Source organism: Vicugna pacos, chromosome 16 (assembly GCF_048564905.1).
Source record: "Vicugna pacos chromosome 16, VicPac4, whole genome shotgun sequence".
In the NCBI taxonomy this organism is placed as follows: domain Eukaryota; kingdom Metazoa; phylum Chordata; class Mammalia; order Artiodactyla; family Camelidae; genus Vicugna; species Vicugna pacos.
Genome location: NC_133002.1, coordinates 7,612,972 through 7,628,009, shown reverse-complemented (window position 1 = coordinate 7,628,009; position 15,038 = coordinate 7,612,972). Strand labels below are relative to the sequence as shown.

The 15,038-nt window shown below is 40.8% G+C and overlaps 1 protein-coding gene across 2 annotated transcripts in view; it reads right to left on the bottom strand.

Annotated features, from left to right (window-relative positions):
* ZZEF1 (zinc finger ZZ-type and EF-hand domain containing 1) overlaps window positions 1-15,038 on the bottom strand; it is a 91,688-nt gene that overhangs the window by 52,549 nt on the left and 24,101 nt on the right. For both annotated transcript variants that reach the window (XM_031673482.2, XM_072940364.1), the window contains 8 exons: window positions 13,683-13,781; window positions 12,304-12,395; window positions 11,775-11,923; window positions 7,421-7,532; window positions 6,150-6,365; window positions 4,470-4,570; window positions 3,848-4,017; window positions 3,119-3,252 (listed from right to left, as the gene is read on the bottom strand). In XM_031673482.2, coding sequence (XP_031529342.2) covers window positions 3,119-3,252; window positions 3,848-4,017; window positions 4,470-4,570; window positions 6,150-6,365; window positions 7,421-7,532; window positions 11,775-11,923; window positions 12,304-12,395; window positions 13,683-13,781 — 1,073 coding nt within the window. The remainder of the gene's footprint in view (window positions 1-3,118; window positions 3,253-3,847; window positions 4,018-4,469; window positions 4,571-6,149; window positions 6,366-7,420; window positions 7,533-11,774; window positions 11,924-12,303; window positions 12,396-13,682; window positions 13,782-15,038) is intronic.

The window sequence follows — 15,038 nt, the reverse complement described above, 5'->3', positions numbered from 1 at the left end:
TTCATAGGCTGACTTACACCTGGCCTAGCGCTAAGAGGGACCAGAACCACTGTCTGAACAAAAGATGGCAGGTTTACTTTTTTAAATTTATTGTTCATTTTCATTTATTTATTTTAAACTTTTTTTTTTTTCATTAAAGTATAGTTGGTTTATAATGTGTCAATTTCTGGTGTACAGCATGATGTTTCAGTCATACATAAACATATATAATCCTTTTCAAAATTCTTTTTCATTTTAGGTTACTACAAGATATTGAGTATCTGTGCTATATAGTATAAACTTGTGCATCATGTTGGCTGATGCTATCAAAGGTGATACAAAGTGAAACCTGATCCAAAGTGAACCCTCATGCACTGTCAGTGAGAATGCAAATTGGTGCAGCCACTGTGGCAAACAGTACGATCCAGCAATTCCCTTCCTGGGTATTTATCCGAAACAAAAACACTAACTAGAAAAGGTATATGCACCCCTGTACTCACTGCAGCATTACTTGCAACAGCCAAGATATGGAAGCAACCTAAGTGCCCATCAACAGATGGATGGATAAAGAAGACACACACACACACAAAATGAATGTGTATTAGCCATAAAACCTTGCTATTTGCGATCACATGGATGGACCTAGAGGGTATTATGCTAAGTAAAATAAGCCAGAAAAAGACAAATACTGTATGATTCCTCTTATAAGTGCAATCTAAAAAACAAAATAAATAACAAGACAGAAACAAAGTTATAGACACAGAGAATAGATGGCTGCCAGAGGGGAGGGAAGGTAGAAGGAGGAATGAAATAGTTGAGGGAGATTAAGAGGTACAAACTTTCAGTTGCAAAATAAATGAGTTACAGGTAAGAAATGTACAGTGTGGGGAATATAGTCAATAACCATGTAATATCTTCACATGGTGACATAACAATAAATAGACTTCTAGTGGTGATCATTTAAAAATGTATAGAAATATCGAATCACTATGCTGTTTAACAGAAACTAACATAGTGCTGTAGATCAATTACACTTCAAAAACAAAGAGACATAGAAAAAGAGATCAGATTTATGGTTTCCAGAGGTAGGGTTTGGGGGCATGGTGGGGGGAAGAACTGAATGAAGGCAGTCAAAATGTACAAGCTTCCAGTTATAAGTTAAGTACTAGGGATATAATGTACAACATGATAAATAAAATTAATACTGCTGGATGTTATATATGAAAGTTGTCAGGAGAGTAAATCCTAAGAGTTCTCATCACAAGGAAAAACCTGTTTCCTATATTTCTTTAATTTTGAATCTGTATGAGATGATGGATGTTTATTAAACTTCTTGTGATAATCATTTCATGATGTATAGAAGTCAAATCATGATGCTGTACACCTTAAACTTACACAGTGCTGTATGTCAATTATACCTCAATAAAATGGGAAGGAAAAAACCTGATCCCTCAAGCTGATATGCAAATTTTGTAGACAGCTGAAAACAACCAAAGATCCTCTCTCCTCTCTGAAATCTTCCTCAGTCACTTAAACTGAACATGATTCTCCTCTACATGCCTATAGCATACAGAGTCAGTTTCTCCTTGTGGCAGTGTCCCCAAGTGGACTGCAGTCATTTGGCATCAGGGACCACATTTTATGCCTCTTTTATTGCCACTTTTGTTTCTATAAGGCTTAATGCATCCAGCAGGGCACTTTTATTGCACTAGTTAATTAGCTGTTGCAAACAGAAATGCCTTTGTAAATTCTGCATCTGGTTTTCTTCATCAAATTCTTCTCAATAATTCTGTTAGTTGCTTGACTACACAGACAAATAATGATTATTTGTTTTATTTTTTCCAATTGTTATTTTTATAATTTCTTTTCCTTGTTCTATACCACTGGCTAGGCCCCCTAAATACAATATCAAAGAGTAGTGATATTAAGCATCCTGGTCTTATTCCTTGCTTTTGAAAGGGATGCTTCAGTGATCCACCATCCAGTATATTGTTTAGTGTAGGTTTCAGATACACGCCCTCCATCAGATTAAGGGAGTTCTCTTTTACATCAAGTTTGCTAATGGTTTTATCATTTTAATCATCATCAAAATTTAATCTTAAATTTTTTTCTGCATTTATAAATGCGTTTTCCTCTATGATTTCATTGACTAATTTTCTAACATTAAATCATCCTTGAATTCCTAGGGTAAATCCAACTCAGTCATAATTTTGTTTACATTTTGTTGGAGTGGTTTACTAATATTTTGTCAGTATTTTCCTATGTTTATAAGTAAGATTAGCCTGTAATTTTGCTTTTTTGTACATCTTAGTTTACTTATGTTTCCCTGTGTCTTAACATCATTAGAACACTAAGAAACTCTAAAGCTCCTTCGCCTAGATCTAGGCTTTTGGTGTGGCTTCGTAAGAAAGTTTTTTGTTTTATTTTACATTATCATTAATGTATTTTTTTCATGTATCATGCTCATTTTCATATAGAAATACTTCCTTCAGAATTAAAAACCTGGATTTTGGTATAAGGATAGTCCATTTGGTAATATAATGCTTGTAAATACTGAAAGCATTTTTCACCCCCAGTGCTGATGCCTGAGTAACAAGAAGAAAGGGTCTGGGAGCATGAGTAGATCCAAGCTGAGAATTAAAACTTGGTTGTATTTTCTTTACAGACATAAGCTAAAATATTTATGAATAAAATATGTCAGGGATTTAATTCAAAATAATAATTAGGGGTGGGGGAGTGGGTGAGGTATATTATAGATGAAATAAGATTAGTTTATTACTGAATCTAGGTGATGAGTACATTGGGGGTTGGAGGGATTCATTACATGTATTATTTAGTCTAGTTTTGTCTTTAATAGATTTTCCCATAACAAAAAGGTAAAAAGAACACTTGATTATAAGCATGTCATAAAGATGAAGGAGACTAAACTTGCCCTTTGTGATTGAATAGGTTCTGGAATGGAGGTTGTACAGTGCCATGTCCTTAGATATTTGCATCCCACATACAAGTTTGCATACAATATGTATTAAATACACGTTTGAGAATTTGAAACTGTGAGAATATCTAGAGAAAACAAAGACTAGTAAGTTTCACCCGACACTTCAGGAATGGAATCCACACTTTTAACGTAAGTAATTACCATCATGGTGAAGAGATGGTTCCGCCGGGTCTGTCGATCAGGAAAGAAGATGGCAGCCCCATTAAGAAGGGTATTCCTGACTTCTTGTTTTAGTATTTCCATGGGCACAGAGTCTCCATCCACCCTATCCACCACTGATAAAAATGAACAACTGGGTTTAATATATTCCATCTATTCACTTACGATATATATTCTGCTTTAACTAGCCCATAAACTCACTACCAAAAGCAAAGAAATACTTCTGTACAGGTCAGGCAGTGTGAGGAAATTATTTTTTCATTTATTTGTTTACATTTAATGAAAATAAAGATTCTACAGACCAGTTTTTATTTCATTATTTCTCCGTCCTTTTGAGACACAATTTGGCCAAGCCTTAAAGATAACTTCAGATGGTCACATGTGTTTTATTCTCAATTAATCATTACCATCTTTCCCTCCTCAACCTATCAGCCTCATCCCCGTGTCCTCGCTGAAGTAAAGACTGAATAGTGCGATAGTAATTACTCTCAATATAACCCAACTCTGTATCAGAAACCAAGAGGAAGTCGTGGAGGAGGGACTAAATCCTGAGCTCCCAGTAATGATTCAAAGGAGGATCAAGGAAGCTCATTTTCCAAAGGAGCAGTCCCTTTCCTGGCTTGCATGGTCACAGTACCCCTGTTGTCTACAGCAGGAGGCCCTGCAGGTCACTGGCACAGGGTCACAGTACAGAAGAACCCCAATCCTTACCATCGCATAAGTGTGTGTAGAGCTCCTTGGCGGCCTCCACCTGTCTAGGGCTCTGGCGTGGAGCCTTTGCGTCCTCAGAGGCGCCCGGCGTGTCTCCTTGCAGCACTGAGAAGCAGCTCTGGAGAAGCTGCAGAAGCAGGGTTTGGGCACAGATGCATTCTTCCCTTGGGCTACAGAGAAGACAAAGAACAGAGAGCAAAAAGGTAAGCCAAACAGCTGTCTACACAGGACTCCACTAGGTGTCAGGCTCAGTAAAAAGACTGCCAGCTGAGAGGAGGAAAGGTGGAATGGGAGAGTCTGCCTCTGCCCACTCTGGGGCAGAGAGATGCATTTCTGATCCCGTTTCTTCATTAGTAAAATGAGGATATTACAATACTTGACTTACTTGTCATTACGAGGTTGTGATGATATATGACAAAATATTTGCAAAACACTGCCCAAATAAAGCATTTTTTAGAAATGTGAGATGTTATTTTCAATAATAACTAAATCTTCCAAATCAGAATATAAACTGGAAGAAAGTAAAAAAATCTTGGAAGAAAAAAAATTATCCATTTAGAACAACAAAATTCAGTGTTTTCAGTTGTGTTTATATAATTGTCATGTAATAAATTTGACTTACTTTTGTTTTAATTTACTGTAAAAATTCCAGAAGATCTGCAAATCAAGCCCCGTAAAGTCCAGAAAAGATTTATATTTTAAGCCACTTTCCTTCTGCTGTACCTAAAAAATTATAAAGACCAGAAAAAAAATTGAAAAATGCATTTAGAGAAATACCTTAATGGCTCATTAACTTAACATTATTAAAGGATAAGGTGGCTCCGCATGTAAAATTTCAACATACCTGATGCTGACTCTTAAATACTAAAAAGTCTGTGAACAACAATTTTTCATTGGAAACTTTCTAAAATATGTGTGAGTGCACATGTGCATGTTAATGTATATATACACATAACATACACACACACCCCTATGAAGGCTCCTGGACTTCATAAATACTATACCTGGAAAATCAGTGAATCTTTGCTTGATGATGATTACTGTCCAGGACTACACTGCAGTGTGTTCTGACCCTTCCCTGCTTGCATGGTGAAAGATCAATTCTGCTGCGAACACTTCTGCTACTCCTAAGCACCTCCCTCTCATTTGCTATTTTCTGCTGTGATAGGAGAGCCCGAATAACAAAGACCAAACAATCCATATACAAATTGAGCCACCAGCCTCTGAATGTGCCCTCAAGGAGAATGAAGGTCAAGAGTAGACACTGTTGCATATCATACAGGAGAGGGCTCGACTAGCTTCCTGAAGTAATAGGCCATGGTCTCCATGGTGATGGCTGCAAGAATCTTCCTTTGAGTGGGCTGTCACTGTGTTTTTATTAGTGACTGTAGAAGTCAGTATCAAAAACACAATGTTCATTGCAGCACTATTTGCAATAGCCAAGATATGGAAGCAACCTAAGTGTCCATCAACAGATGAATGGATAAAGAAGATGTGATACATGTATACAATGGAATACTATTCAGCCATAAATAGAATGAAATTCTGCCATTTGTAACATGGATGGACCTGGAGGCTATTAGGCTTAGTGAAATAAGTCAGACAAAGAAAGACAAATACTTAAAGTTTTCACTTACATGTGGAATCTAAAAAATGAAACAAATAAAACACATAGGCTCACAGATTCAGAGAACTATGGTCATCAAAGGGAAGAGGAGTGGGGGGAAGGGCAAAATAGGTGAAGAAGATTAAGAGGTACAAACTATTACATATAAAATAAATTTTAAGTTACAAGGATATAATGTACAGCACAAGGAATATAGCCTTATTTTATATAACTTTGTATGAAGTGTAATCTATAAAAGTATCAAATTACTATGTTGCATACCTAAAATATAATATTGTAAGTCAACTACATTTCAGTAAAAACACCCTGTTATTATTTTGGTATTTTTAGTGAACAAAACTTCAGGAATCATTCTAGCACTTAAAGAAGACAGAAATCCCACAAACTTGCTTTGTCTCCGTATTTTACCCCTGAAAACCACAGCTGGGGATCTTTGAGATCTGCCTGAAGGTCTTTTCCAGAAAATCTCACAACGATGGCCACTTGCCACTTAGTCTTCCACTGACTGATGCCGTCAAAACTCAACATCTCACTCCCCTTGGCCTTCCAACATCACCACAGCAGCGTGATGCCTGCTGTTCTCATTCACACTGCATGGCTTCAGCAGGGCCAGGTTCTGCTGGTTAGTGTTCCTTTCCCCAAAGGAACGAGGTCTAACAACTGAGGCAACACTACCAGGTCATGGGCGAGCTGCTGGATGAACTGAAGGGTCCTCAGGAGCAGTGTGGCCCCACAGATGCTCTCCTCCCCGGCCTTCCTGCAGTGAGCACAGACGATGCTCTGTTCCGCTTCCGCTCTCGTGGGCCGGAGGTACCCACTGATGCTCAAGCCTTGTACTCCCAAGCGCTCCGCCGACTCCTGACGGGTGCAGAGGAACTTCACCATCAAATACTGGAAAGGACAAGAGAGATGTAAGGAAGGGGACTCAGAAGCCCTGGATATTGATGAAAGGGAGATAAAGACCTTTCTGGAAAGGTCCCCTTATGACTTTAGTAATTTATCAGGTACCACTACGCCTAGCACTGGAGACACAAAGTATTAGTCCATTATCTACAACAAACCGGAAAGAGACAATACAAATGTTGAACGAAGTCAGGTTTTGGGAAGGATCACAATAAGAGGAATGGCATTACTCCCTTTTCAGGATAAGACAGAATGAGTAAGAAAAGTACATCTGCTCTGTAGCAGAGTCATTTTGAAACAGAAAATAGCTATGTGGTAAATGACTACCGAAAGGGATCATCTCAAAGCCCCAGTTACAAGCAACCCACATGCTGCGAGCCAGGACATGGTCTCATCTGCTCAAATCTAAAGCTATTGTCACAGCCCAACTTCTATGTGCACCATGTGCTCTTTACAGTGAAAGCTCCCTTTCTGAGGGCCTTCCAGAATCCACTACTCAGTTGCCTAAATATTTACTGAACCCCAAAGGTAGGTCTTATTTCTCTTATTTAAGCTTCTTACATGGTTTTCAACAGAGGTTAAAAAAATTAAGTAGCCACATAATGACTGTTTCTTTCATAGCTATGGAAAGACATCTCTCTCGCATTTAGGCCTGTGTACTTACTGCTCTCTCAGCCTGAGATGCCCTTCTCCTCACCTCTGAGCCTGGCTAAAGACGATGGCTTAACCAACTTTCAACACTTGGCATCACACCACCTTTATGAGACGCCTTCCCTAGTGAATTCTAGGCTAGGTTAGGTATTTTTTCCTCTGGGCTGCAACAGCCCCCTGGATATCTCTATCACAGCCCACATCACAGGGACTCATATATCTGTGTCTCCCATGAGACTCTGAACTCCTTGACAGTCATGTTCCTGTCTGGTTCCCCTCCAGGGTTCCAGTGCTGGCACAAGGCTGGGTCACAACAGCCACCCAATAAACGCCTACAGAACAAAGGGAGGGAGTGGGCGAGTACGTGAAGGCCACAACTCACTGATGCTTACTTTGGCAACTCTGCACTGTTGCAATTTGACATCTGCTTCATCCCACTCTTCTTCCAGCTCAAACCAGCCAATAGGATCATCCTCTCCAAGGTCATCAGACGAACAACCAATCCTGTAAACACAAAGGTAATCAAAAAACATTTTCCTGTTTCTAAACTTCTCAAGGTCTAACGAGTAAAGCACCATCTAAATGGCATTTAACTTGTTTATATGGTCTGTCAGTTAACCGTCGAGGACAGGGTGTGCACCTGGTGCCTCTTTGAACATATGGGGTAGTTGGTAGTTCCTCCCCACTTGTCAGCCTCCTCATCTGTGAAATGGGAATGATTATTAGTCCCAAATATAATCTGGGAACTAAGGAGGAAGTCTGCTTCTCCAGATAACCAGCTTATGTGAAGAATGAGATATGTAGTCAAAGCATCTTAGATGAGCTACTTAAGAGTAAGGTACAATGCAACAGTTGGTGTGCACTTCTAGAAAGATCCAAAGGAGAGGCAGGTTCAGTTTTCTTTCTCTACGTCTGGCGAACATACATACAACTGGCCTGAGGTCCGTACCTGCAACAGCTGAAGGGTAAGAGCTAGGCAACTTCCAGATCCCAGAACTCCAAAAAAGGAAAACTTCAGCCTTCATGGGCCTCAGTACTTTTTCCTATTCCTTAAGAAGTCCTCCCAGGAAAGCATTTCAGCCCGGAGGCTGAAGAAGCACAACTGTGTGCCATCTCTTTTTAAAAATTGGATACTTGACTGGTACTTAAATGCGTGAGGAGAAAATGGCAGTCTTTTCAAGCAGCATTCCTAAGACTTTAAACTATTTAGTCTGCGACACAGCTAACAAGTTAGCCAACACTTGAGTATTCTGTATGGATAAAATAAGCAAACACAGGGATTTACAGCAAGAAGAAAAAGATGAAGGACCCAAAGTAGGTTCTGTAACAGAGAGAAAAACTATTCTCTTTTTACCATAGTCTTTCTTAGCATAAACCTTTCATGATCTAGTTAATCCTGAAACTAATGGGTCAATTGGTATTCTGTCTTAGTCAGAACCATGTAAATGACTTTCATCAATATTGTGTGTTTGAGCAAATGAACTTATTTACAAAACAGAAACAGACTCACAGACTCACAGAAAACAAACTTATGGTTACCAAAAGGGGAAAGGAGGTGGAGGAGGGATAAATTAGGAGTTTACAGCTAGCTGAGACAAACTACTATATATAAAATAGATAAACAACAAGGTTCTACTGTATAGCATAGGGAGCTATATTCTATATCCTGTAATAAACCATAATGGAAAAGAATACAAAAAAAGAACATGTATGTATATGGATAACTGAATCACTATGCTGTACACCAGAAACTAACACATTATAAATCAATTATACTTCAATTTTAAAAATTAAATAAATAAAAAGTTTAAAAATATTGTGTTTTTGAGGATTTTTAAATTCACTCTTTGGGAGTCATCAAGGAAGTCTCTGAGATACAGAGAGCTGGCAGGGTATCAGAGATCAGGAAGAAGCAACCTTGTTCACCACACCACCCAGCAGGCAGGGTGGCGAAAACAGAGCTCACTATTAGTCCTCTTAAGTATGCACAGCAACCAAACAACTGGTCCTGAGCCTGCTGACTGACCAATGTCTAACCAGAGGATAGGGAAACACAAGAGCAAGACGACAGACACATGTCTATTAACATTGATCTACAAACTGGAGAAAGACTGATAATTTATAGGCCAAACAAATCAGGATTTCAGAGTAGTTCAGGCTGAAACCAGGAACTAAATCAGCAAGGGAACAGTAAATAAGCCTGCATTTAGGTTTTAAAAAAAAATCATCCTATATAAGATGTGAAAGATCTTGTTTGACAGCAGGTTTAGGAAAAAAGACCTATTTTAAAGTGTCCCAGGAGTGGGAAAGACAGATACTTAAAAACAAGTGTAATCTCTAGTTACCATTTTAAAAGAAAAGTATCTTTTAAAAAGTATGTATGTATGATGAGAGAGAGAGATGTTCCAACTCATTTAGAGGGCTGGAATTAAGACCGCTGAGCTGAAATTACAAATTTCAATTAGTTTCAATTGAACATATTCTAATATTCTAATAAGGATATTCGAGAGAGGCTGTATGACCCTTTGTCAGGGATGCCACCAAAGGAAGTCCAGCCGAGAGAGGACCTTATTCTAGATCCTTGCTACCTGAAGTGCGGACAGGGAGCATCAGAGTCACCCAGGAGTTTGTTAGAAATGAAGGTCTCGGAGGGTGGGAAGGGATAGACTGGGATTTCAAAATTGTAGAATAGATAAACAAGATTACACTGTATAGCACAGGGAAATATACACAAAATGTTATGATAAATCACAGAGAAAAAAATGTGACAATGAGTGTGTATATGTCCATGAATGACTGAAAAATTGTGCTGAACACTGGAATTTGACACAACATTGTAAAATGATTATAAATCAATAAAAAATGTTAAAAAAAAAAAAGAAAAAGAAATGAAGGTCTCGGGCCCCACCCAGAATTGCTGAATCAGAATGTGCATTTGAACATAATCCTTGGTGGTTCGTTAGCACACTAAAGCCTAATAGTATAGTAGCAGGCAGTAGTGAAAACTCCAACACCTCATTACCTGCGAAGTACAGGAGCAAAAAGAGCAAGTGCCAGGCTCGGCTCCATGAGTTCTAACTTGCTACTAGTAATAAGGGGGCATCACCAATGACCTCTGTGGCTAAATCCAACAGGCCCACTTCTACAGTTACCCATTCCCGCGTGACACGTGACACCACCACCCACTCCCTACTTCTTTACACACGATTTTCTCTGGCTTTATGAGGACACATCCCTGGCTTTCCTGCTGCTTCTCTGGCTGTTTTTCTCAGTCTCCTTTTCTCTGTCGCCCCTTAAATGCCAGTGCCTCTCAGCATGTTGACCTAAGGTCTCTGCTCTTCCTAGCTCACATACTCCTCCAGGAGGATCTCTTCTAATTCATTTTAAACTATCATTGAAATGTCTCTCTTATCTGTGCCTTCAGGATGTCTCCTCGAGGCTCCTGACCTGTTGATCCAACTAGTTCAGTTATCTCAGAGGCTTCCTGGAACCTCAAAGCCAACAAGACCAAAACTGAGCTCATCATCCTCCCACAAACCTGTTTTCTCTGAGTATTATCAATCTCAGAAAAAGGCACTACCAATGTTCCCCCTGTCAAGCCAAAACCCAGGACTCACTGACACCCAGGCTTTCTTTCCTCTCCTGCTCTACATCCAGTCACTCCCCAGGCCCTGCTGCTTCTACTTTCTTGTTGTCTCTCACATGGGTCCACATCTTCCCATGGCAGCTGCTGCTGCTCGAGTTGCGGGCACCCACACTCTGGCTCCCTAGGTGACAGTGACAGCCTCTACCCATCTCATCCTGCCTCCCTGCTCACTCTCCTCCAATCCACGCCTCACATGGCAGGGGAGATGCGATCTCCTCCTCTTCTTCAAACTCCTCAACAACACACTGCCCCCAACTCCTCTCCCCTGCCCCCCCTCCACCTTCAGGATAAAGTCCAAACCCTGAAACGGAGACAAAAAGGCCTTCAATAACCTGACGTCTCCTAGCTCTCCAGCGTCTCCTCTCCCCACTCTCCCCCTACAGCACACCTCAGCAACGTAGGGCTGGTCAGTTCCTTGAGTCTGCCAGAATCCATCTGTAAGTTCTCAACTCTGCTCTTCTCTTTGCTCAGGACACTCTCTTTCTACTTCTGCAAGTGGCTGATTAACTTTAACCCATTCATATTCAACACTTCCTCCAGGAAGCCTTCCCTGATCAGGTCAGGTGCTCTGCCATGTGCTCCCAGGGTAACTTCTCTCTCCTACCTAGCACTTACAGCACTGTGACACTGCAGGCGTTAGCATTTGTCTTCGAGCTAAATAGTAGGCTCTACAGAGCAGGGACTGTGCCAATTTGCTCATTATGGTATCTTCAGTGTCTAGCATCAGGCCTTGAACATAGTAGGTGTTTAATAAACATTTTCAATAAAAGCATAAAAACAGGAGGAGGGAAGTTGGAGCCCGGGTAAATTTTCCAGTGGCTAGGTAAGAGTAAAGACCTCAGGCTGCCCACAGTTCAGGCGTGTGTCACTACCCAGCCATTTTGAAGATGTGCACACCTAGTCACCGAAGGGACCAAGTAAGAGTCTATGAACAAGTTAAAATATACATTTTCACATGTGCTGCCAGAAAGCAATGAATGCTCATGGCCACTGAAGATGGGTTAGTAGCAACTTTCCTATAAAAATAAGGAAATATATTTCACCAACAAGAAAATGTATACACTCTTGTTAACTACCGAGATTTTTATTCTGCTCCTTACCTGCTTTTTACAAATTGCCTGTATTCCTGAAGCTTCCATTTGTCATATTTTTCAAACCTTTTAAAGTGTTCCTCTGCATGAAATTTATCAGAAGATGAGTTATAGGCAAACACCAACCCGCACTGGGCACCAATGCCACCACGTCGAACCTGGAAACAGAGAGCTAAATAAAGTACATCAGCAGGGCCAAAGTTCTGTGGCCATTTTGTCCCCAAATATTATGGTCAAATTCAAATAGCTTAATGCAAAATCAAATGGACAAAACGCAATTTCAAATACATCAGGTCCTGGAAAAGTAAAAAGAGGCTTCTCAAGAAATGATTCCTTCTCTTTCTTGATCCTCATACTCACACCATTCACAGACTTACCAGTCAAGTCATCTTTGTGCCCCGGCCTCTGCTATAGGTCTGCCACAGAATTAATAACCACTACATGTTCGATGAAAAACCAGTGACATGGACCTCTGAAACGCAATCCTACTTTTACAGACAGTAGTAACATTTCTAAAAGAAGGCAGCATGAGAATTACCATAATTCTGATCTGTGTAACTTGGAAGGCAGATTCAGTTCCTGTAGAAAAAATAGTACTCGCTCTGGTTTTTCCAGTCTCTGTAAGAAAACCTACAAAAAGGAAAAACTAAAGTTAGGATGACTGGTGGATTTGTAATAGCTCTAAGAACTAAGAGCAGCAAAACCAAACCATGTCCTTTGAGGCAGGGTACTCTCACGAAAATTAGAAAAAGATTTCCCCTCTGGACAGATGCCACCCCAGTGATAAACCCCTATGTGACAGATCATGGGCCACATGTAACTTTCTCAGAGCACAATCTTTTTGACTGTACAGGCAGCCCTGCTCTGAGGTAACAGTAAAGAAATAAAAAAGTTGATAAAGACTTTAATTCAAAGAGACAGAAGACTGGACAATCAATCATCTTTCTGAACCATTCCTAAAACCATGACTGTTAGAGGCAAGCAGGCTTAAAGGCTGAGCAAGGATTTATTTAGCTTCTAGAATACTCTGGCAGGAAAGATTGTGAAAGTCTTTGAAATGGGCAGAAGAAGAATGCTGGGTGTCTGTTCAGCACACCAGGAGAGGAGGTGTGGCCAGGGAAAGCACGTTTTCCCAGAGGCCTTTACTCCACTGGTGCTGAGAATGACCGCAAGAAACAGGACAGAGAGGAGGCGACCCTTGGGCATACATGAAGTCTGTTCTGCTGTGAGGAAAGACAAGGGGAAACCAAGTTGAAAGCAGTAAGGCCAGTTTTTGCAATGTTTGATAACTGCTGGAACATTCCACATCCTTTACTGAACTGGCAATATTCAAAGCAGTAGAGTGAGTAGAAAGGGGACGTACGCAGGAGACTAACTGGCCAACATGATGGGTGAGAAAGAGACTCACAAACACCCCCGCTGGATGAGGAAAAGAGCCTCGGCGCTGGACAGCGCATCAGCAGTCACCACACGGACGCCAGGGAAGGAGTGAGGCTTCCTTCCGAACACTTCCAAAGTCAGACCAGCCACATGGAGAAACACCTTTTTCAGCTATGTTTTTAGCATATGGTGCTACTGATTCACCGAGTTTCTCAATATTTTAAGATAACACAATAGAAAGACAACCTGAACTTAAAAATGGTAACTTTTTACATTCAGGAGAAGTTCCTGCTTTTCAAAACTGAAGGCTCTTAAGAACTTTTAAGTTGTTATAGGCAACTGACACCTAGCAAATGACAATGCTGTAGTAAAGAAACCACACAAACGTGTCAGGAGCCACTGAAGCCAACTGAAGGACACCTGCAGTGAAGACTGCATACCCTGAAAGTTTCAAAGACCAGAGTGTGATCTCACACGGCTCGCAGTGAGCACCGCGGCCCTTTCCGTTCACCAGAAACCGACAGATCGACCACTCACCGTCCCTCGTCCATGGTTCAACAAGGAGGTTTTCAGGTCCTGACTTTTCTTCTTTTCCTTTGACATCACAGGCCTGAAGAGTCAGCTGGAGAGGTTTACCTGATCAATGAAGAGAGAGAGAGAGAGCCTTAAGTCAGCACTACAAGAAAATGAAAATTAGGGTGCACATCAGTGGAAATGGAGAGCCTGTGGCCACCCAGACTGCGGACTAAAAGTTTACTCATTTAAAAGCTAAAATAGAGAAGTAATATGACACAGAAGTTGACACCATCCTTTTGTGATTTCCTGAAAGAGACAGTTTATGTCCCTAAGTGACTCCAAGGAGAATCACTCTAGAATAACCATTCTTTAGAAACAAAGCAGATTATAAGACACAGATTAACAGTACAGACTCAGCATATTTGTGTGTGTGTAGAAGGGGTTCCTAAGACATTACTTTGGAGCCAATAATTAATTTCATTGTAACTGCATTTAAATATATAAGTAGTGTCTTAGGGGTTTGGGTCTTGTTTCTTTAAAACTCTCCAGGCAAATTCTGACAGTTTTCAAAATTATAAAACTCAATTTTTGCTCTAATGATCTGAAAACTGTTCTTTTCTTTTGTTTGTTTGTTTGTTTTAATAATACAATGAAAACTCTATAACCCTATTAACCCAGGCCACAGCTTCAACATTATCAGTAATGAACAGTCCCCCTGTGCACCCCTCCCCTCCCCTGTGCTCCCTGCCCCAGTAACGCTAGACGGAATTAAGACCTTTCTGGCGAATATCTGCCAGACACTATGCAACCCTCCTATCCAGCCATGCCTGCTACAGGCCCCCTACTCTCCTCCAAAAAATGACCTTGCCAAAATTAATGGGGGGAAAGAGGGCTGGATTTACAAGGCATCAATTGTCCAACTTTAAAAATTAAACATAATTACTGAGTCATATTATTAAGGCAAAGGTACAAATATCATGAGGAGACATCACAGTACTGCCTCTGTTACCGGAGGGGACGGCATCAATGCTGTGCTTTGTGGACAGAGGCTTCAGCGTTACAAGCAGGATGGCACGTGTCAAGTGCAGTCATCAGAGCAGCCACACAGACTCTTGTGTTGAGGATTAGGAGCCTCATTCTGGGTCAGAAGAAAAGTACTAGGATGGACTGCTGTTGGGCCCGAGGGGAAAATTGGTGGCGGGCATGTATGTACGTCCAAGTATGTCCTTCCAAGCAGCTAACAGCCATCACGAGGATGCAGGGGATGCCCTCTAAGACAAGCATCCTTTGCACCGTGTCTGGGGTAGTTCCCTTCCTCCTCTAGATGAGAGGTACTCCAACTTTCCAACCCCTTGGCCTACACCATGAGACACTTCT